The 24,327-nt window shown below is 43.4% G+C and overlaps 2 protein-coding genes across 4 annotated transcripts in view; both read right to left on the bottom strand.

Annotated features, from left to right (window-relative positions):
- Positions 1 to 8,611, bottom strand: part of LOC121697486 (solute carrier organic anion transporter family member 1C1) — a 28,227-nt gene extending 19,616 nt beyond the window's left edge. For both annotated transcript variants that reach the window (XM_042079024.1, XM_042079023.1), the window contains exons 1-5: positions 8,371 to 8,611; positions 5,924 to 6,104; positions 3,661 to 3,802; positions 2,204 to 2,336; positions 1,666 to 1,793 (exon numbers count right to left, since the gene is read on the bottom strand). In XM_042079024.1, coding sequence (XP_041934958.1) covers positions 1,666 to 1,793; positions 2,204 to 2,336; positions 3,661 to 3,802; positions 5,924 to 6,022 — 502 coding nt within the window. In that variant the 5' untranslated portion in view covers positions 6,023 to 6,104; positions 8,371 to 8,611. The remainder of the gene's footprint in view (positions 1 to 1,665; positions 1,794 to 2,203; positions 2,337 to 3,660; positions 3,803 to 5,923; positions 6,105 to 8,370) is intronic.
- A 6,288-nt stretch (positions 8,612 to 14,899) lies between these two features.
- Positions 14,900 to 24,327, bottom strand: part of slco1d1 (solute carrier organic anion transporter family, member 1D1) — a 31,260-nt gene continuing 21,832 nt past the window's right edge. For both annotated transcript variants that reach the window (XM_042079027.1, XM_042079028.1), the window contains exons 9-15: positions 23,279 to 23,443; positions 21,105 to 21,300; positions 20,731 to 20,896; positions 19,897 to 20,081; positions 18,722 to 18,786; positions 18,190 to 18,307; positions 14,900 to 17,778 (exon numbers count right to left, since the gene is read on the bottom strand). In XM_042079027.1, the coding sequence (XP_041934961.1) occupies positions 17,556 to 17,778; positions 18,190 to 18,307; positions 18,722 to 18,786; positions 19,897 to 20,081; positions 20,731 to 20,896; positions 21,105 to 21,300; positions 23,279 to 23,443 (1,118 nt within the window). In that variant the 3' untranslated portion in view covers positions 14,900 to 17,555. The remainder of the gene's footprint in view (positions 17,779 to 18,189; positions 18,308 to 18,721; positions 18,787 to 19,896; positions 20,082 to 20,730; positions 20,897 to 21,104; positions 21,301 to 23,278; positions 23,444 to 24,327) is intronic.

The following is a 24,327-nucleotide window of genomic DNA, read 5'->3' on the forward strand; positions in this document are numbered from 1 at the left end:
ATAAAGTCACTATTATTTCAAAATGTAAATAACTTGTGCTTGTTTTGATGTCAACCATTTTTGAGAACCAGGAAGAGGAGGTTCCCAGCAACCCAGCCAATCACATGATATATCATTAGAAAGCCCAGGATGTCCTCTTTAAAAGACCACAGGAATTGATAGAATAGCTCAAAGGGGTAAAGGGGTATGCTTCTAGAACTTATGTCCACTACAGAGGACATAGGTTTATGGATTGGTTCTCAGGAGGGTATGTCTGTATGAGGGCATTCAAGTAGGCGGGACCAGAACCGGAAACTACTTTGTAGGCAAGCGTTAGAGCCTTGAATTTGATGCGGGCCGCCATAGGTAGCCAGTGTAGCTGGATGAGCAGCAGTGTAACATGTGCCCTTTTGGGTTGGTTGTAGACCAGGCGCGCTGCCGCGTTCTGGATCATCTGAAGGTATTTCATTGCGCAGGCTGGGAGACCTGTCAGGAGGGCGTTGCAGTAGTCAAGTCATGAGATGACTATAGCCTGAACCAGGACTTGGGTAGCATCTTGAGTCATTTTCCGTATGTTGTAGAGTGCGAAACGGCACGACCGGGCGACTGAGGCAACATGAGAAGGTTAGTTGGTTGTCGAGAACAACTCCTAGATTTCTTGCAGTCCTCCAATTTCTTTTCGGGACATGGAAAAAAGTTTCAACTACAGCCCTGTTTATCAATGAGGGGAAATCTTCAGACTCTACAAAACACTGCATCTCTTGGGTGTCGCGACGCAACAGGTCCCACTCCATGCAACACAGGTAGCCTACTCCTCTTCGGTAGCCATAGCTTCACAATGTCCGCAGGTACACCATCAGTTTCCAGAAGTGCAAGGCTGTGTTGCGGCATTGACTACAGGTAGCTCTCTCTCTCTTAGCCCTTTCACGGAGCTCCCGCAGCTCGAAAAGATAAGGACGTCCATCAAACCGAAAGGGTTCATCCTCGATGTCTTCAATTTCGTTCAAATAACCCGCCATCTCTTATGTCTCCTGTTGCGTTCAGTGCTTCTCTTATGCGCTCAGTGCTTTCTTTTGGCAACAACGTTTCACACGAGATTTACTTCACATCCCAGAGAGTTCTGTTTTCCCAAGGCGCCTGCCTGTATGTGAACCAGACGTGAACGATAATGTGTTTCTTTTTAATAAACTGCCTGTACACTTAGAAAGTTCTCAATGCTTCGGTTTACATGTAGAGACCCTCATTATGCTACAGTGTAAGTGTGGTGCTATTTTGAGCCTTGTTAGTGGTATAGAAATAGCGATTACTTTTACTGTACGTGTGCCTCGAAGGCTAGCGTTAAACACTAATTAGCGGTTTGCAATAAAACTGGTCACATTCGACTAGCATGAAAACAAATCCCAGTGAACGGTTGAACTCGGTACACATGTGTTATTAACCCCTAGGTTCAATTTGCGCCGGAATTGTCCTTTAAGTTCACCAGTAACACAGCAAACAGACCCTGTGACCCAGTACCCAGAGAGCCAGTGACCCAGTACCCGGAGAGCCAGTGACCCAGTACCCGGAGAGCTTGTGACCCAGTACCCAGAGAGCCAGTGACCCAGTACCCGGAGAGCCCGTGACCCAGTACCCAGAGAGCAAGTGACCCAATACCCAGAGAGCCTGTGGTGTCTGCGGAGCGGCTACCTGCGTCGATGTCCTGCGAGATCTCGATCTGGACCTCTGGGTGATCCTGCGCTGCTCTGGAGTCCAGACAGGGACTGATTCTCATGCTGTCATTCTCCCAGCTCTGGATCACTGTGTCAAACTTATACCTGCACACATGCACACATACACACATGTACATGTACACACACACACACACATACTCACACACAGAGACTCACTCACACACACACACACACACACACACAGAGGGAGACTCACACACAGACACACACACACACATACACACACAGAGAGAGACTCACACACTCACACATACACACACACACACAGATAGACACACACACACACACACACACACACACACAGAGAGAGATAGACTCTCACACATGTCTTATATGTAACGCATGCCCCATACATCACAGTGTTAGCACACAGCATGTCTTATATTTAACGCATGCCCCATACATCACAGTGTTAGCACACAGCATGTCTTATATTTAACGCATGCCCCATACATCACAGTGTTAGCACACAGCATGTCTTATATGTAACGCACCGTCCCATGAAGAAGTGTGGCAGGCCGGTCAGTAGTGAGCCGACGGCCATCAGGAAGCAGCCAATCCCGATCAGGCGAGGCCGATGCATTTTTGCCCCAAAGTGGCTCACGAACGCCAGGAAGAGCAGATTACCTAGGCAAGGCAAGGCAAGGCAAGGCATGTTTATTTATATAGCACATCTCATACACATGGTTAAGTCATATAGTCAAAAGATTTTGAAAAGTAAAAGTACATAAAATAGAATCAAAAGACATACAGTAAAAGACACAAAGTAGAATTATTTTAAAAATCATGAAAAGGCAGAGTGCATCTAATTAGAAGGAAGTGCATTTAATCAGTTATCAGAGAGAATCTGAGAACAGTTTGGTCTTAAGTGTACTTTATCTCATAAACCGTTTATCTCATAAACCAACATGCTCAGTTACATGATCTCATAGACCATACAAGGATACAAGGATACAAGGACGTTTATTGTCACATGCATATAGTTACTGGAAGTAAGAAATGCAGTGAAATTATGTCTGGTGCCAGCCAGTAGAAGAGGGGTTTAGTAGATTAAGTGGCAAGGGCTGCATAAGAAAGGTGGGGGAGGATTGGAATTGGAGGGGGGGGGGCACCAACAAGGAGCACCCAAGAGCAATGTTCAGTTATCAGTTACACAACAGACCATGTTCAGTTATCAGTTGCACAATCTCATAGACCATGTTTAGTTATCAATTACACAATCTCATAGACCATGTCCAGTTATCACTGTGCTTTCCGTTGTTGCAATCGATCAATCAGTACTAAAATTCTATAAGTCCATATTCAGTTTCATTTCATAGGCCTACATAAAGTGTATTTTAACGGCCATAACTGCTGCTGATTGTTAAACTGTTCATGTAGTTGAATTCCTCTCTGCTATATACCCAACTTGTAGTGTGCACCCATTACAGGAAATGAGCTTGTAGTGTGCACCCATTACAGGAAATGAGCCAGTCCAATCAGTGAGAAACTCAGCATCTAGATAGACTGCAATCTCTGATGATTTTCATCTGAAATCATTGTAGAGTCCTACTCATCTATAATGAAACACACATACCTGTGTTCTTTTATCTGTGTTGTTCTGATCTCTGATAACTAACACATAAACTCTGAGTTGTTCTGATCTCTGATAACCAACACATAAGCTCTGTGTCATACCCATGTCTGATAACTAACACATAAGCTCTGCGTCATACCCATGTCTGATAACTAACACATAAGCTTTGCGTCATACCCATGTCTGATAACTAACATACTGGATGAGTTCTGTGTCATACCCATCTCTGACAACCAGGGGCGCTGCTAGACAATTTGGACCCTATGACAGACAATAATTCTGGGCCCCCCTGATATATATAGTATTATCGGGGACTCTCTGGGGGCCCCCTGCGTCGTCCCTGCTGATAAGCAACAAATGAGCTCTGTGACATACCCATCTCGAAGCTGCCATCTATGAGTCCGATGAGGGAGCTGGAGAGGTCGAAGCGTCTCTCGATCTGGGTGATGGCACTCTTCATGTAGGTGCCCGACAGTGCTTTGGAGAAGTAGGCGAAGGACAGCGCTACGATGAACATCTGACCACAAACCAATCAGACAGGAGCAAGACACGGGCAAAAACACAAATGAGTGATGAGAGAAGTAGGAATGATTAAAATAAGTTGTTTAAGGTTTAAGGTTAACCCAGTCTGACATCGCTAGCCTTTTTTAGCATAGCTAAATGGGAGGCTAACTGGTCTAAGCCACTTCCAGTGAATTATGCTAAACTAGGCCAGTGGTGTCAGACAGTTATTGCACGCACAGAGAAGTGAAGGGTATCCCCCATGCTCAGCTCATGCCCCATTCCCAACTCATGCTCATGCCTAACTCATGCCCATTCCCCATGCCCAATGCCCAGCTCATTCCCAACTCATGCCCAACATGCCCATCCCCCATGCCCAGCTCATTCCCAACTCATGCTCATGCCCAGCTCATGCCCCAACTCATGCCCATGCACAACTCATGCCCATGCACAACTCATGCCCATGACCCATTCCCAACTTATGCCCAACTCATGCCCAACTCATGCTTATGCCCAACTCATGCCCATGCACAACTCATGCCCAACTCATGCTCATGCCCAACTCATGCTCATGACCCATGCCCCTCTAATGCTCATGCCCAACTCATGCTCAACTCATGCCATCAGGTAGGATTGCGCCGCCTGTTTATTTAGAGCAGGTGTCCGCTGAGAACACGCCCAGGGGTGAGAATGACTCTAAAGTTAGAAACTCGCACAGTCCCCAAAAACATTCCATTCTTATCTCCACGAACATCAAGTCACGCTTAGACACGACTTGCTTGTCCAATCCAATCAAACCTCTCTATGTGACTTGCTTGTCCTGTCCAATCAAATCTCTCTATGTGACTTGCTTGTCCTATCCAATCAAATTTCTCTATGTGACTTGCTTGTCTAATCCAATCAAATCTCTCTATGTGACTCTCAAGATTTGCTTGTCCTATCCAATCAAATCTCTCTACGTGACTTGCTTGTCATATCCAATCAAATCTCTCTACGTGACTTGCTTGTCCAAGGGGTTGCAGCTTGCTATCACTTCCCTCAAGTGATGTGTGTGAGTCAGAAGGGAAAAAGTCAGCTTTTACTTGACTTAATTTGACAGTATCGACATAAGTGTGACATGACACTGTCATGAACACATGACACTGTCATGACACATGAACCCTAAACCTAACCCTAACCCTAATCCTAAACTCTTACCTTAATCCTAATCCCAACCCTAACTCTAACCCTAATCCTAATCCTAACCCTAACCCTAAACCTAACCCTAACTTGTTATGACAAAAACCGAATGACACTTAATGACAGAAGCGTTATGTCATAAACGTTTATGACTTGTTTATGACATGTTCATGACAGTGTCATGCCACTCTTATGTCGATACTGTCAAGTAAAGTGTAACCAAAAAGTCTTAAAGGGGAACTTGGCAACTATTTCAACGTAATAAACCCGTTTAGAAATCATTTGGATGGTTAAATGACCTGTTCCGGTGAAAATGGTGACTTTTCCCGCTGCCCCTAGCGTCCCCAGGTGGAAAACCAACCTTGCAACATTGAGACTACCGTCCCGGAAAGAGAAGTGAGAAACAAGAAACTCGTTTTAAATCGTGTTTCTTACCTTGTAACATCCACATTGTCTGCCGAACTCATGCTAACCGTTTTGCTAGCTTGTAAACAAATCCATGTGCTTTATCGTTACCTTTTTCCACAGTTTGAAATAGCATAATGCACAATTTCTCCAGCAGAGGGGGAAATCCTGCCAAGTTTCCCTTTAAGAGTTCTGAAGTTCAATAATGCATAATTACGAGTAGAGATTCCTATGGCACACAACTATTCAAATCATGGACTACACATGTTACAGATATGCTAAGTGAAAACCATAGATGTCTGGACCAATGCGAGTGTGTGTGTACCGTTATATGTTTAATGTGCCTTATGTGTAAGCTGTGTGTGTATGTGTGTGTTTGTCTGGTGTTGCCGAGCACTAGGTAAGTCTCTTCATGCTAAAAACAATACCAAATAGATTTTATTTATCTTAATATAAGATTAATAACACTGGGTTCGATTTTATTTTTTGCAGTGTAAGCTGTGTGTGTATGTGTGTGTTTGTCTGGTGTGGCCGGCAGGCCGTGACCTCTGACCTTGAGTGTGGAGCAGCAGGGTTCACTCCGGGTCTTCTTGTCCGCCACGTAGAGGACGTCCCGGCTGGTCAGCCTGTCCTCGTCCGCCGCCACACTCATCTCTCCTAGCAGGGATGTGCAGAGAAGGGGGGCTACAGGGGCTCTAGCACCTGCCCTTTTGCCCCTTTGATGTCCAAGTGCCCTTTTGACAAGACCCGTTTTTTACTTTTTAAAATGTGTAATACTTCCGCTAGTTCCAACGTGAATATTCGCTAAAATGTCTCATTAATAGTATGTGAAATTAGAAATTTACAAAAATAACAATTTTCTGTGTTAATTGAAATGCCTTGCGGCCACCAATCCGTGACGTCATACATTCAGTGAACTCTTAGAAGGTGCACGCAGGCACACTGCTGCAGGAGACGTTTGGGAGCACGGTAAGGTCACTTGGCAGTTAGCCTATCTGAACATGCAATAGTATTCAGCTTAGAGATAAAATGTAGAATAAAATGTTTAAAGTTGTTTCATGTTTAATGAAGTAGGCTATCAAACCCGTTTTAACCATGTCATGGTCCATCCATTTCAACAACCTGGCAGCTTCGAAAATCTAAGGCTGATATGTTCATAACATATTCTGTTTAGGTTACTATGTTATAGTAGCTTAGGTTAGTAGACCTAGTTCATAAAACAGAGTAGGCAAACCTTTTTTAAATCGTCATAAGCCGACGACATAGGCTACTGTAGTTGTTTAACTAACCCAACTCCACACGTCGTTCTCTGTTTACAGTAGGCTACATTACGGTCATTTCACTCAGTGGCCACACGCACAGCACGTGAATCTACAAGACACCAGCTTGCTAATAGTGGTAGTTCACTGTGATAAATATTAAAATTATAGCCGGACTAGGCAATAACATATTTGCTGCCGCGAGGGTGCGTCTAGATTTCTAGGCTATTAAAATTAGCTTTGAATTTAATCAATAAGATGCAGCCTTATAGTCTATGATCTCTGTGTAGACAATAGCCTAATGAAAACTAAAAAGATTTATCTGTCTGTGCCCTGGCTACAGTAGGCCTACAGTACATGCACTCCTATTGAATTTTCAGAACCAAGGAGAGAAAATTCTTCATTGTTCTTGATACATAATGAATAAATATGAACATTTATAAAATGTTTATCAGTACATTAGGCTAATTTGCTAAACCATATAATAGCCTGTCCCACCATCATCATTGAAATAGCATAATGCTAGAATAAAAAAAAAAAATGTCCAGCTGATGTCAGATGATTAAAGATTTATAGACTAGGGAATAGGAATTATTTTGATATAATTTGCATGTAGCCTATGTATTCTCTATTGGGATGTAATCAAAATTAAGTTTTAAATAAAGTTAACACGTTTTCAGAAAATTTTTAAATTTGAGCCCCTGCCCCTTCAAAGGTCTCTGCACGCCCCTGTCTCCTAGGAAGCTGTGACACAGCTGTGAACTTTGATCTTTCAACTCTCACCTACTCCCAGCACAGCTGTGTAAGTCTCCCCACTCTTACACGAACAACAATCACAACGCCTTCGTGATTCTAGGATTCTAGGTGTCTGCTCTTCAAGAACATTTAAAAGGTTCTGCATTAAGGCGACAGGCTCTAATCTGACAGAGGATTGTCTGGATCGTCTTCTGTTAACTTTGTACTTTGCTACAATCAATGTTACGTGTGTCATGATGTTATACATCTAAACACACATTTTTTTTCATTGCCTTTGAAACAGTTTTATGCCCTGTCTAAATAAAACAAAAAACGAAACATCTAAAATCAAGACAATCACAATTTTGTATTTTCCTTCTGCTGTAACAAATCAAGTAAAATCTATGCAGAGAAAAGAAGGACAGCGCCACAGTATTGCATGTTTAAAGCAGCTACAGCGCTACACTCTGGGGGCATAAACATGGGGGCTCAGTAACATGCCCCCAGAGTGTAGAACCGCAGCTGCCTTGCAGCTCTAGCTGTTGGCTGCAGCAACTCAAGTTAGGTATTCGTTCATTAATTTGTTTTATTTAGTACCGGCAGTACTCTGTGACCATGAGAAACAGAGAACTATGTGAAAAAAACGCTTGAATTCTCCTTTAAGGTTATAGGATTATGATTGCATGCCGACTTAGTCAAGTTTACTGTGAGTTGATACAACCCAAACTTTTCCTTGACACTGAGGTAAGGCTACACACACACACACACACACACACACACACACACACACACACACACACACACTCCCCACCCACTAATTTCAGCTACTTAAATTTAAGTCTGAACCTGCCATGTCCCTTGTTGGCTGTCAGACTCTGTCCTGTCCTCCTGAGTCTCTGGAGTTCTTCCCTGTTGCTTCATCCCCACACACACACTGCTACACCGCCTGTCAGAAAGGAATGTGCATCAACGTCAAACCCCCAACGGCATCGAATCCCAACCTTACCGGGACCGGAGCTGCGTCAGATCCGTCAGGGTCCGTGCCGGGTCACTGGCTGGCTGTCCCGTGTCGTTCCTCCTGGCCTAACCCTCCAGAGGTCGTGGTGCGGCCGGCAGCAGGCGTCAGCTGAACAGAGGCACCTCCATGTCTGAGGTGGGATGGCGAGCCGAAGCTAGTGCCGTCATGGGAAACAGTGTAGGCAGAGAGTGGGGGAGAGAGAGAGAGAGGGGAGGGAGAGAGAGAGTGGGGGAGAGAGAGAGAGAGGGGAGGGAGAGAGAGGGAGGGAGAGAGATAGGTACAGAGGGAGGGAGAGGTGGAGAGGGAGGAGTCAGCGTGATGTGGTGTGGTGTGGTGTGTGTGTGAGGTGTAGTGTGTGTGATGTGTGTGTGGTGTGGTGTGTGTGTGGTGTGTGTGTGTGGTGTAGTGTGGTGTGTAGAGATGTGGGCCTGCTGCTTCATCGGCGGCTGCTCATGTTTTCAGCCTGAGGAGCCGAGAGCTTTGGTTGCTTTCAACACATTCTACCCCATAATCCCATCGCCTGCTCCCCCCTTTAATAACTCCCTCCCTCCCTCACACTTTTTCACTCTCTCTCCCTCACTTCTTTCACTCTCTTCTCTCTCTCTCTCCCACTCCCTCTGTCTCTTTTACTCTCTTCTCTCTCCTTCTCTAATTTCTCCCCTCCCTCATTGCACTCCCCCATAGTTGCATTCATTCAGCACTGATAGACAGAGAAAAGACCATCTACACACACACACACACACACACACACAGAGAGTGGGAGAGAGAGAAAGAGAGAGACACAGATACACACACGCACACACACACACGCGCACACACAGTGAATCCTCTTTTACTCATTAGCAGGTCTGGGCACAGAGGGCGATTGGTATGCCCTGGTCAGAGCGATGCCAGGATTCCCAGCGTCTGGCATGGAGGGTTGTGGGAGGGTATCCCACAATCCCCCTCTCCCATTCATTTGAGGTTTGAGGTTTTCAGTGAAAGCACATGGCTTTGAGGGATCACTCAATGTTACAAGAATAAGTTACACTGATCCAATCAAACATTTTGGAGAAGATTTCATTGATCATTTCCTTTAACCATGCATACAAGCCTTTAAAGGAGAAGTTCGGTGTTATATTGACCTAAAGTATGTAGAAACGTGATACCGAGTGTGAACTTTTGTCTCATTGCTCATCTCGGCTTGTCACCTGCACTCCGAAATCTGGCCTCAAAATTAATTCCGTGGAAATGCATTGATTCCAGTTGCTGCTACTGGAAGCATCTGGAATCCATGCATTTCCACAGGATTATTTTTGGAATCTGATCCCTTATCATACCTGTTCATTCGTACTCGTCGCTCGACTTATCGTGACTAAATTCAAGATGGAAACGAATGGTAAACTTCCTGAAGGTACTGTCTGTATAAATCGTCTTGTAAATAAACTAGTGATTAGTGAAGTTCTCAATGTCTCGTTTTAAATGTCAGGGCCCTCGGAAGTCTACCAATGAAGTGTGGAGCTACTTTGAGCCTCGTAAATGGTGTAAAACAGTGATTAATTTGCATGGCCGATGCCCGAGGCACCCCCATCGAAAATCTGTTGGTAGCATCGGCTAACTAGCACCAGATTTTTAAGTGCAGGGGACAAGCCGAGATGAGCTATGAGACAAAAGTTCACAATCGGTATCATGTTTCAACACATTTTAGGTCAATATCACACCAGAATTCTCCTTTAAGAGGAGAATGGCAAATGGACTACATCTGGATTGCGCTTTTCTGCTTTCTGAGCAAAGTGCTTTACAGGTGGATGCTTCATACATTCACCTGTTCACAGATACACACATACAAACACACACAGACGCACACATACTGTACACACACACACACACACACACACACAAGGATGGCGAAGGGCTGTGAGGTGCCACACTACATATCGGCAGCATTTGGGGGCTCAAGGTCAGGAGGAGCCGGGACCAAACTAGTGACCTTCTGCCCTGCCCTGCCCTGTCCTGTCCTGTCCTGTCTCGTCTTGCCTGGAATATGGAGGCTGTACTGTAGTATACTCACTCTGTGCTCTTTATCCCTCTGTCCTACAGTATCTAGGATATGGAGGCTGTAGTATACTCAACCTGTACTCCCTCTGTCCTATCTAGGATATGGAGGCCGTAGTATACTCAACCTGTCCTCCCTCTGTCCTATCTAGGATATGGAGGCTGTACTCTCATCCTCTGCTCAACTGTAGTATACTCATCACTCTGCTGTGCTCTCTCTCTCTCTCTCTCTGTCTGTATATCCCTCTTTCTCTCTCTCTCTGTCTGTCTATCTCTCTCTCTATTGTAAGCAGAGTGCACCAGGGTACTGCTGAGAACTGGAGGCCAAACAAAAGGCTGATGCACACACAAATACACACACAAACACACACACACACACACACACAAATACACACACAAACACACACACACACAAACACACAGAAATACACATCCACACACACAAAAGGCTGCAACACATTTCTATTCCAGCCGCATGCCAACTCAGAGAAGGAGGCCAATGCTGAGACAGACCTCTTTCAGAGGAGGGCTCTGAAGGTGTGTGTGTGTGGTGCATGTAGCAGGACAGGAGGGATAGCCGATAGGGACCAGGAGACACTTTTCATATGGGTTTTGTGTGTGTGTGTGTGTGTGTTTTCTCCCTGATCTAACCCTTCTGGGCCACATCACAGTGGGACACACTGGCTAAGCTCTTTGCAGTATCAAGTCTGAAGAAAAAACTGACCGTCTAATTGCATTATTGATGTTGAATGCATTTGTGTGCAGAATAGAGAGCCCTTCAAAGTGTGACTAAAGAGTGATCAGCTGGTATGTGACACACACACACGCACACACACATGCACACACACACACACACACACACACACACAGAGAGAGACTGCACAGACATACAGAGAGAGAGAGAGAGAGAGACTGCACAGACATACAGAGAGAGAGAGAGAGAGAGACTGCACAGACATACACACCTCCTGCTCTTCAGAGTCTAGGTTTGTGTTTCGGTCCACTCTGCGTCCACCTCTGCCTCCGTAGCTGGTTACAAAACTGACCCAGGGAACACTGAGCCCCTATTGTTCTGGTGCTCTCACTGTTGCTGCTCTCTCACATGCACATTCTACACACACACACACACACACACACACACAGGTGCACCCACACCCACACATGCACCTACATACCCACATACCCCCGCCCCACACACACACACAGGTGCACACACATAAATTTAAACACACACATTCTGGCAGAGCTGGTTGCCTGGAGGACATAGTATTTGGCATAGCTGTTGCATGCGGTGTGTATATGCGTGTGTTTGTGTGTGCGTGTGTGTGTGTGTGCGTGTGTGTGTGTGTGTGTGTGTGTGTGTGTGTGTAGGGTGCTGACACATTTGGTGTCAGAGCCAAGAGCCGATCTGGAAACAGCTCTCATGTCCGAGACAAAGAGCTTTAGTAGGAAATATGCACTCAACAAAACAAAGAGTTTTAGATGATGCAGTCTTCTACACTACTACCGGCAGAGTGATAACAAAACAGAGACTTTTAATTACGATATAACCCACAGAGAGATAGTAAAACTGTTTTCAATATTATTATTAGTAATATTATTAATAATACGAGTTTTGTCTGCCAAGGTGAATTTTTCAACTGCAGCTGTTAGAGCAAGTGGCCAACTAGGTAAGAATCATACACTGGATTTTGACACTAACTAAAAAGTGTATCTGTATTGAACTTTACGTTGCTTTGCATGGGTGGAGGAGGAAGAGGAGGAAGGTGTGCGATATATACTGTATATAGATAGATATGGAGATAGAAAGGAAATGATGGTGTTACAGCAGTCATATGGGCAGTAATACTGTAGTCATAGTTATAGCAGTCATATGGGCAGCAATACTGTAGTCATAGTTACAACAGTCATATGGGCTGTGGTCATAGTTATAGCAGTCATATGGGCAGCAATACTGTAGTCATAGTTACAGCCGTCATATGGGCAGCAATACTGTAGTCATAGTTACAACAGTCATATGGGCTGTAGTCATAGTTACAGCAGTTATATGGACAGTAATACTGTAGTCATAGTTACAGCAGTCATATGGGCAGTAATACTGTTACAGCAGTCATATTGGCTGTAGTCATAGTTACAGCAGTCATATGGGCAGTAATACTGTAGTCATAGTTACAGCAGTCATATGGGCAGTAGTCATAGTTACAGCAGTCATATGGGCAGTAATACTGCAGCTACTGAAGGTAGAGTAACTTTAGAAAGCATCTCTTGAGCTGCTACAAGTAGGTTAACCTGGTCTGAGAAAAGGGCAGCTCTAGGGGGTTATGGAGTCTGCGGTGGAGAACTCAAGCAACTTTGCCACTATGCAGGCAGTGTAAGGATTAGAAGTTAATAACTTCCACATTCCTGCCCCGCGCACACAAAGGAAAAACCCCACATCAGCTCACGGGGGTTGATTGCTTGTTTTAATAATGAAAAAAAAACATATTGCATGTAAGCAAAAACTCATTTGTGAACTCCTATGTTAATGTTCACCCTCATTGTGTGGAGGGAATGGGATGCTTATTTTGCTTTACTGAGACGAGAGTTGTACAGTATGTGTAGCAGAAACCACAAGTTGTTGTTGTGAGGGGAAAATGACAAAGATGGACTTTAACCTTGTGTTGTTTTGATTTGATACTTGTGTTTCTGTAAGATCTTACACTTTTGAATAGAGTAGACTCTTCTGTTAAAGCTTAACCTAGTTCGTAGTGTTCCATATAACTGATACTTTTATAGCAGTGTGAATTCATTCTTGGAAATCTCAGTTGAAAACTATCCTAGTTCTTAGAGTTCTTATTATTTGATACTTCTGTTACGCTAACTGATGTTCAGATGGCAAATCATGTTGTATGACGATAGAAATGTTCTTAATGTCCTTGGTTCTTAATTAACTCATTGTATTGACCAAGTCGTGTATGTGCAGAGGTGTAATGATACAATAAGATTATGATACCGTACGAGGTATAAATGTGTGTGTAAGAAACAACTGATTGTCTCTTTGGTGCAGACTTTGTCTCTATATCCTGATTGCCTGATACTTGTGAAACCTCTCTGCCCAGAGATTAATATACTAATGAGGAAGACAAAACCTTATTTCAGACTCTCAGTATTTATTATATATATATAATCTTTAAGCTAACATTTTTTCCACATAAATGGGGATGAGGATGCTTTCATGACTGACAACGTCCGGATTTCGAGGCAAAGGTGACTGATCCTTCTGGGCCAAATTCCCCAGCCCCATAGTCTCCGCGTTGAGACCGAGTGGGGACGTAGTCTGAGGACCGGTCCTCCACAGGTGTTTCTGTACAGATCCTCAAAAGTGAACGCAAAACAACTGGCCAAGTCCTGTTCAATATCATCCATTCTTAGCAGTCAGCCCATTTGTACTGTTCAATATCATACGTTCTTAGGTTTCCTTCTAAAGTCTTGTTTCTTAATTTACTTTATTCACATTTTCATTCAGGATCGGTTTACAGTAAATCACACAATGTTCTAATGCATTCAAAGTATTATCTCATAGTTCCACACAACATCCACAAGCATAGGTTGGGGAGGCAATGTGCTTGTGAACAGCTCCTCCAAGTGGTGAGTTGTTATCATTACACTTTCCAGCTTCAACATAAACATCTCACCTCAATCATAGACATTTGTGTCATATAAAACTCAACACGTAAACACTATGCTACCAATGTTGTTATAGATGATAGAAAAATATATTAGTAATACAATTATAGAATTGAGGAATTACAGTAAGTATACACATCAGCGTTAAAAACCTATCCTACGTGTCCAGTCCAGTTCTGTTGTATAAAACAGTGGTCATTTTACAAATGTAATTACAAACATTTTTAACTCTGCCAACACAGTCATAGCAGCATTCAGACTGTATTCAGAAAATCACACACACATAACACATCTTCCCTTATTTCAGCGTACCACTACACCCTACTCATATGTTCTGTAGGGGCAAATGTAGGTGGACATCCCGGCTTCGGACAGTAGAAGTCCTCTCACACAGTATTTGGGTTTCCCTTTGCAGCTCATTCAAAGGTTGTATGGACTTTCATGAAATTTCAGCACAAGGATATGCACGATCTGTGTGCGTTTCCATCCACTGTTTTATGCTAAATTAAATTAAATTATAAAATTAAATCACTTAAAAATGGTAAAGCTTGTGGGATTGATGTAATCTCCTCAGAAATGCTTAAAGCAACACCAAAGAGTTTTTTGCACCTCAAAATAATGTTTCCAAAATCGTTTCAGTGGTTCATCAACTCGTAAACAGGGTGAACGGCACTTCTGCATTCGCTTCGTGGCCCTCTATCGGCTATAACCGCACTATGTAAGTTTTCCAGATTGGGTAGCGGATCTGTAGTTCGATGGAATGAGACATAAGAAACTACAAATTTGACTTGCATCTGAAGTCGCAATACATCGTACTTTCATAAAATCATGCAACATATTCTACCTTGTCTGTGGACATTGTTATTTGCAAAGCCGGTGCTGGATAAACAAATAGTGCGTTTGACAGAGGAAAAGTTCTTTGGTGTTGCTTTAAGCATAGTACTCCACTGACAAGAGAAGCAATCCTCAAACTGTTCAACCTGGTTATGAGAACAGGATATTATCCTAGGGTATGGAACCAAGGCTTGATAACCCCAGTATATAAAAATGGTGATAAAATGAACCCAAATAACTATCGTGGGATCTGTGTCACGAGTGTTCTTGGTAACATTTTCTGTAATATACTGAAAACAAGAATAGGTCTACAAGAAAGCCTTGATATTCTCGAAACATATAGCAAAAATTGGGCATTACCTATTAATACTGACAAAACAAAAATAATAGTTTTTCAAAAAAAAAATCAGGAAAAGAAACCAATTTTAAAATTGGGGAAACTGCCATAAAGCAAGTATCACATTATAACTATTTAGGACTTACAATAACATCATCAGGAAGGTTTAATCTGGCATCAAAAAACCTGGCTGACAAAGCACGAAGGACATATTTCTTAATTAAAAAACAGCTTAATAAATTCAATCCACCAACTAAATTCTGGCTCAAGATTATGGACTCCATTATCAAGCCTATTGCTCTGTATGGCAGTGAGATTTGGGGACCCCTGTACGGGCTTGATTATAAAAAGTGGGATAAGGGCCCAACTGAGTTACTGCACCTACAAATCTGTAAAGATGTCTTGGGTGTACATAGAACATCATCCAACTTGGCCTGCCCCTCTGAGTTGGTGAGGTTCCCTTTACTTATCGACATCGACAAAAGGGCCTCCAAATTTTGGTTACATCTGGCAAAAAGCAATGCTGGCACATACCACCATAAGGCTTTCAAGCACAAGTCCCTTACCCAGAAGTGTGACCCCTTATTCCAAATTGCAAACAAAAATAACATAAACAACCTAAGTCACATGACAAAATCTATACTGAAAGAAATTGGCAACACAAATCAGATGCATTATACTAAATTCTGGAAGGAAGAAATAAAAAAACTTGATATATACAGAACCCTGCACAGAAATTACTGTATACTTAAATGACATCAAAGATAGAAAGAAAAGAACAACACTGACAAAATACAGAATCAGTGACCATAGCCTACACATTGAAACTGGTAGACATAGACAAACATGGGTGCCTAGACATATGAGGAACTGTAGCTTCTGTATAAATGATGTAGAAAACGAGGAACATTTCCTTCTTAATTGCATCAGATATGCACCTATAAGGGACATTTTTTCTGCTGAATTCAAAAAGCATATAACAGAATTTGAAAATCTATCTCCACAAAGAAAACTATATATATTATTGGGAGAGGAACCAAACTGTTCATGCCTAGCTGCAGATTATATTATGACCTGCCATAAAACAAGTGAAAAATTGTAACTTTCATGTATGTGGCATATTGATGAGTTTATCCCCTTTGTGTACATGTAAATACTATGTTTGATATTAGGTATTACTATTTACCTCAAATTGATTTATGTAGATGTATCTGCTAGTGTAGGCATATAATATGTGTTTACAATAATACATTTTTTTTTATTTCTATTTTTTCCTACAGTATAGCACTATTGCTGAAGCTATTACTGTCCTTTTAATACCATTTACCATTTATCCTTTCATTATTATTATTATATATATTTTTTTTACTTATTTCATTTTATCTCTATAACAATACTTATGTAAAGTTGATTATTAACATGTTATACTTGTAGCTTTGGCAACAGTGACTTTACTCATTCATGCCAATAAAGCACCATTTGATTTGATTTGATTTAATTTGATTTGATTTGATTTGATTGAGACATTCTCATAATCGAGGCGTTCTGATCAGCTACGGTATCAGAATGCTCAGAGCCTGGGAGGTGTGATTACGAGATTTTTTATATAGAAAGAAGAGTATAGAAAATTCACATTCATTTTACTAAATGATGTGCTCATTTCACTAAATCATGCGCTCATTTTACAAAATCGAGTTCTTGTTTTAATTAATAAATAGTGTGCTCATTTGAATTATTTCCCCACATTTTATTCACAGAAACAAGAAGCAGCAGCACAACAGGGTGTTGCACTTTGTAGAAGGTCCCTATGCCCTCCTCCTGATAGTCTGCTGCACATACAGTAATATACCTTATGGGGCCTGGAAAGTGTCATGGCGCGATTGGCTTTGTATATCAAGAGAACATGCGCTCGTTTTACTAAATTGTTGGGCTCGTTTTACTAAATGGTGCTCTCATTTTTGGATTGTGCACTCATTTCAGTAAATCTCAATGTAGTCAAATGAGTGCACTATGTGCATGAAAACGTTTCATGTAAACCCAGCTTTCTCTTCGTCTGACCTTCAACAGCAACAGCAACAGCAAAGGTATGTATGGAAATTAACCAGTCTTTAACCAGACAGACTTTGAGTAGCCTACTTGGCAGTATGATGCAATACTGTACATATTTCTGTCAGAAATGTATAGTTGACAAACATGATGCAGGAAAGTGTCCCTCTCATGGTCCACTTGTCAACAGTTTTGTTTTTGATAATATAAAACTTACACGCTACACCTTTAAGTACCAGTCTTTCCTCTGAGCCTCTCAGATGGAGGTCTCACTCTTCAGCTCCTCTTTGCTCTGGTCCCCGTCGGGGCAGCTGTCCTTGGGCAACCCATTGGCACCCTGCCCCTGCCCCTCGCCCTGCCCGTTGGCCAGGGCCCTCAATGCCAGCTTCCGCTGCTGCTTCACCAGGGTGCGGTAGAGCACGGCCCACAGCAGGTAGGACAGAGCGTACAGCCCGTAGATCAGGCCCAGGAAACGAGACCTACAGGGCACAGCAGAGAGAGAGAGGGGGAGAGAGAGAGCAAGGAGAGAGAGAGAGGGAGAGAGTGAGAAAGAGGGAGAGAGAGAGAGGGAGAGAGAGGGAGAGAGAGAGGGAGAGAGGAAGAGAGAGAGAGTGAGGGAGAGAGGAAGAGAGAGAGGGTTACATGGTGAGTGGATGAGGCACAAGGCACAGAGGGAAATGAACACATAAACGGTTAGAGAACGTAGAACACAAAGAGGGTTAGAGAACGTAGAACACAGAAACGGTTAGAGAACATAGAACACAGAAACGGTTAGAGAACGTAGGACACAGAAACGGTTAGAGAGCGTAGGACACAGAGAGGGTTAGAGAACGCAGAACACAGAGAGGGTTAGAGAGCGTAGGACAGTGGATCCATCGGTCTCATTTCACCTAAAGGCATCTGTGTCGTAGATTCTGCAGGCCCCCTGACCCCCACACCTCTTCACTCCCCACTTCAGACACGTCTGGTCGATCAGCGCTCCAAAGTAGATGGGTGGGGGGATACCACCTGCAAAGGCACAACACAGGCGCAGAATGTCACAACATAGACGCACAATGTCACAACACAGGAACACAGACGCACAATGTTAATTAGTTGTAATTAATTAATAAATCAATTAATCGTTGGTTGCAGCCCTAATCTGCCATATCTTAACATCACAGATACATCTGATAGCATCATAATGTCACAATGTTTGATGTAAAGTACATTTACATATATATATATATGTGTGTGTGTGTGTGTGTGTGTGTCTGTGTGTGTGTGTGTGTGTGTGTGTGTGTGTACAACACATACTTAGGGACAGGAGGTAAACTAATGTACTCTGTGCTCTACTTTAACTCCAGTACAACACTGTAGTCATAGTCCTTATTCTTTCACGACACATTTGACAGTGCTGGTCCACAGCCCTTAAGCCCTTACCAAGGGTCCTGACTATCAGCGTCTGCATCCCTAGAGCCAGCGACTTCAGATCAGGAGCTATGGATCTGGAACACAGAGTCATATTCAATCAATATTATTAGACAATAGGGTATTATGTTTTTGGAGAAATTATAAACCCAATGATGCAATTGTATTTTTTATCATGCCCTATTAACAAAAATCACTCCCCAGTCTTTAATAACCTACCCATTTGATAATTATGTATATAATTGGAAACTACAGTATAAAATGGAAAGTAAAATGTGAAATTAAACAAATGTTAAGAACTACATCGCATTTATTAGATTGTATCTCATGTTATCAAATCGCACCGAATCATTCTCTATTTAAATGTATCGTTTCTGAATTGTATCGTAGCTTATGCATCTAGATACGTATCAAATCGTCTTATAAGGGAGAGATGCACATAGTAATAATGGTTATTACGTACTGAATTTTTGTCATTTATCGTTACAGAGTTTATAAACATGCCTCCATAGTTGGCTGCAGCAACTCGAGCTAGGTAGAACCGATTGTTTTCGCTCTTGTTCGTATTGTCAGTAGGGGGCAGCCGTGGCCTACTGGTTAGCGCTTCAAACTTGTAACCGGAGGGTTGCCGGTTCGAACCCCGACCAGTAGGCACGGCTGAAGTGCCCTTGAGCAAGGCACCTAACCCCTCACTGCTCCCCGAGCGCCGCTGTTGTTGCAGGCAGCTCACTGCGCCGGGAATAGTGTGTGCTTCACCTCACTGTGTGTTCACTGTGTGCTGAGTGTCTTTCACTAATTCACGGATTGGGATAAATGCAGAGACCAAAATTTATGTGACAAATCCTTTAATGGGCTTGCCTGCTTTCATGATCAAGTCATCACAGTTAATGGCATGTTAGAGATGTAATACCTTCAACCTTTACCGGGATAATGTAACTAGACGGGTACAGATGGTTAATTTAGAAACAATTAAGGGAAATAATGATTCATTGTAATGGGAAAGGCTATTTTGTGCTAAATTACAGTAGTTAGCTACACTTACGTAAGTCATTCATCGGTTTAGAGTTCAGCAGGTTGATGGCGCTAATTATGGCTATTTTGATCATGAAAGCAGATAAGCTTGTGTCAGAGAGTGACTCCCCCCCCCCAAGACACACACACACACACACACACACACACACCCTTACCTGAGCAGGACAATGTAGCCAGGTGTGGCTCCACAGGCAGACACAAACGCACCCACCACCGACACACCCATGTACCACTTGAACATGGTGTCGCAGTCACTCTTGCGCGGGCACTGACCCAGGGTGGCGGACATGTTGGCAGGGGGCATTGCCACCTCTAACACACACGAGCAGTTGTGGAAGATCTAGAGGAGAGTAAACAACCATGGATGAAACGCCTTCAAACATTCCTATAGAAATGCAACTGCAGGGAGGTGTGGTAGGCTGTGTGTGTGTGTGTGTGTGTGTGTGTGTGTGTGTGTGTGTGTGTGTGTGTGAATGGAGGCAGTGAGTGAAGGTGAGGGGAATGGGCTCAAAGACTCAACGGCGTTAATCACCAACACACAAAACAACAGAGACAGCTAGAGGGTGCTTAAGGCTGTCAGACGTTGATAGAGGTGTGTGTGTGTGTGTGTGTGTGTGTGTGTGCGTGCACATGTGTTTGGGGCTTTGTGTAAGTGTGTCTGTCTCTCTCTCACTCTGTGTGTGTATGTGTGTATGTGTGTGTGTGTGTGTGTGTGTGCACACGTGTGTTTGGGGCTTTGTGTAAGTGTGTCTGTCTCTCTCTCACTCTGTGTGTGTGTGTGTGTGTGTGTGTGTGTGTGTGTGTGAGAGAGTTTGGTTTTGTTTGACTGCCTACTGTATGTGGGTTTGTAACAATATTTGTATCTACAGTCTACAGTAATCTACAGTATGTTGGCTTTTTGCCACCTCAGATATACGCAATGCAGTATATGTCTCAATACTATTGGCGTGTGTGTGTGTGTGTGCATGTGTGAGTGTGTGAGTACTCACCATCTCCTTTCCGAGTCCGGTGGACGTCTGGCACCCTGCCAAGCACGGGCTGGCGTAGGTGATGCCGTTGTGGGCACACACTGGGTCCCAGTGCTTTATGGAGCAGGAGCAGCCGCGGTTACACTGGGAGAGCAGCGAGCTCTGCTCATAAGACAGCTCTGGAAGACTGGGACAGGGAGACAGACTAGAGTTAGCACAAGCACAGAGCCATAACTATCACCATAACCATACCAATGAGACCATGTGATAGCAGCAGAAACACACACACACACACACACACACACACACACACACACACATACAGACATGCAAACACACACACACACACACAGACATGCAGACACACAGACACACACACACACACACATACTGACCCCTGGTAGTTGATAGTCAGCCCTGCAACCTGAGAATTGTCACACTGCATGAAGTACTGTGACAGCATCAGGCAGAAGGACACGAACGAGGCGGTGAGCGAGATCCGTGCTGCGCCGATCACGGTCAGTTTGAAGCGCTTCATGATGAAGCCGCCCGTGATGATGCCCAGAGCCACCGCAGGTAGATTAAACATGCCTGGCAGGGAGGGAAAGCCCAGCAAACCAGCAGGGATTGATTCATAAAGTCGGGGAGATTCACAACCAAAGTCCTTAAAGGGGTCTTCCACCATTCCTGTATGCCCCCCCCATCTTGCTCTTCAGGCAGTTATCGGGCAGCTATTTTCCTACTCAAGTGTACAACAATACAATTACCCGTTTCCACCAGGGGAGGCCGTGCTCCCCCTGCCCCCCCACAAACTCCGCGTATTGTGGTGGAGGTAGAAGTGCAGGGTTTTTTTCTAAAACTGGCTGATTTATGTTGTTCTGTAGGAGCCAGTGGCGCCTTAATACCACCTGAGGCCCCTGGGCTATATGTTTTTAAGCCCCCCCCCCCCCCCCCAAACAGCAAAAAATAATCATGATTAAATGATACCCGGCCCGCGATCTGACCCGCCTTACATAACGTGCGCTTTTGGTTAATATAGCCTATAACATGCAGTGTAGCCTATCATTATTGAGCCTATGTAAAACCTTTACATAAACAGCAACAGAAAGCCCTCCTTAATCACGTCAGCCTACCCCTGACATCGCTTATCAAAAAGGCTAGCCTACTGCACGAAAACAAGCGTTGAACTCTTACAACACTGGCTGGCTAAGTTAAAAGATGCGTTAGGCTACATGGACGTTTCAAGCTTTTCAAAAGTGCATGTGTTTGTCGTGTTGGGGTGTTCCCCAGGAGGTTCTTTGAAATTCTGTCCACTTAACACACCATTTTAACGCAGCTTGGGAGGGACATAAATACTTTTAGCCTACAGAACAAGCAGCTGGCTCATGTGACGTGAACATTGGCTACCCTATGCATTACTATACTACCCTACATGGAGACATATCTCACGTTAACAATGGAGAAAACATAACATAGGCTATTATTTGTGCGAATGGGTTAGCACAAACTTAGCTTTTGGTGAACGGAGATGCTGATCACTAATAAACAAAATACATGCTTTTAAAGCCCTTTCATTGCCAGGCTATTTGCTACGATATTTACCTGCTGTTTTCATGGACAGTTACAGGAATCCACGTCATTCGTTTATGTTGCTTCAATCCTAGCAGTTATCTCCAGAGTTTGTAAGTTTGTCAGTCAGTCAGTCTCCTCTAGCTCCTCTACACACCCGTTGGAATTTATTAAGTTTTGTTACATTTTGTTACACTTTAGAAGAGAAGACAAAGGGGGCCTCTGCATGGATGTCATTGTAGAGCAGTGCGATGTGCTCAATTGATTATCATTATTATTATTAGGAGGCCCCTCATTGGTTGAGGCCCCTGGGCTGAAGCCCAGGTAAGCCCCTGCATTAAGGCGCCAGTGGTAGGAGCATAGTATTGGTTTCAGGGAATATGATCAAAAAAATCTTGCCAACTGCAGCTTTACGAAGTTGCTTCTAATTAGCACTTCTTCACAGCCAGGTAAAACGGCCAAATAGTGAAATCACCTGTGCTAAGTATACAGGTAGAATAAATATATGGTAGGACATTATTTACCTGACAAAGTGTGTGTGTGTGTGTCTGTCCTTCCGTTCGTCCGTGTGTGTTTGTGGAGGGGTTATCGATGTGTCCCCTACCAGCATTATGTTTCTCTAACCATGCCAAGGATTTGACCTAATTTGTGCGAAAGTTGAAGCTCTTTTTTATCTAATCATGTTTAAGTGGGGTTTAACAAGCTATGCAATCACCTCTGTACACAGTCCCTAGACTAGACTAAAGAGCAGGTGGCTCCTCCTCCTAACGTCATGAGTGCTCTTTGGTGGAGAGACTTAAGATGTCATCAGAGATTCATTCAGTTTCACACCTGGCTTTATATCAGTACACAGTATAATTGTACCTCTCTGTGTGTGTGTGTGTGTGTGTGTGTGTGTGTGTGTGTGTGTGTGTGTGTGTGTGTGTGTGTGTGTGTGTGTGAGAGAGAGTGTGTGTGTGTGTGTGTGTGTGTGTGTGTGTGTGTGTGTGTGTGTCTTTACCTATGAGTAAGATGGCCTTTGAGGGGGACTGTCCGTACGTCTGCTCCATAAACTTGGGCTTGAAGGTGATCATTCCGATGAAGCCGTTGACGGCCACCAGGGACGTGCAAATGATGAGGTTGTACACAGAGTTACTGAACAGCCTACGCAGCGAGGGCAGGAAATCTGCGGGACAAGCAGAGTAATTCACACACTTCTTATAATTAACTTTCTTTATCATGACAGTTCTTTTTTACTTTCATTTTATGTAATCCACCAAGAATACCCTGTTTAGTCCTATAAATAACGGTAAGACTTTGTCTACGACAGACTTGTTGCTCTCATGCTTGCCTAGGATGCTTGTGCAGTAACCTGTCTCCGGCATCGTGAATAAGCTTTGTACTCTGCCGTACGGTCGGCTTGCCTATGCGTTACTTTTTTGCCTCTTTGTGGATTAATACTTAACTTTTACCACTCTTCCACTTTCTCTATCTACCACCATCTCCTTCGACTACATCTTGACTAGCACTTAAACGTCTGCTCTCTTATTGTAGTCGTATGATCTATTATAATTGTTAACTAAGGTCTCCTTTACAATGTAGTTTGAATGTTATTCCTTATTTTGTAATCTGTTTGGATCATAGACTGTATACATTCTTTGGATACAAAAGCATCTGCAAAATAAATGAAATGTCCTTGCCCCTACGTGTCATAAAACATGTGAGGAAACAAGGAAGGACTCCCATAAGTATGTAGGTTCCCCGAACAGATAAACAAGAACTCTCACTGACTCTTCCCTTTAGCCAGTGGTGCCATGGAGACCAAAAAGATGTGCTTTCACTCTCACTGACTCTTCCCTTTAGCCAGTGTTGCCATGGAGACAAACAAGATGTGCTTTCACTCTCACTGACTCTTACCTTTAGCCAGTGTTGCCATGGAGACAAACGAGATGTGCTTTCACTCTCACTGACTCTTCCCTTTAGCCAGTGTTGCCATGGAGACAAACACGATGTGCTTTCACTCTCACTGACTCTTACCTTTAGCCATTGCTGCCATGGAGACAAAGAGAT

This window comes from Alosa sapidissima, chromosome 22, assembly GCF_018492685.1.
Source record: "Alosa sapidissima isolate fAloSap1 chromosome 22, fAloSap1.pri, whole genome shotgun sequence".
NCBI lineage: Eukaryota > Metazoa > Chordata > Actinopteri > Clupeiformes > Clupeidae > Alosa > Alosa sapidissima.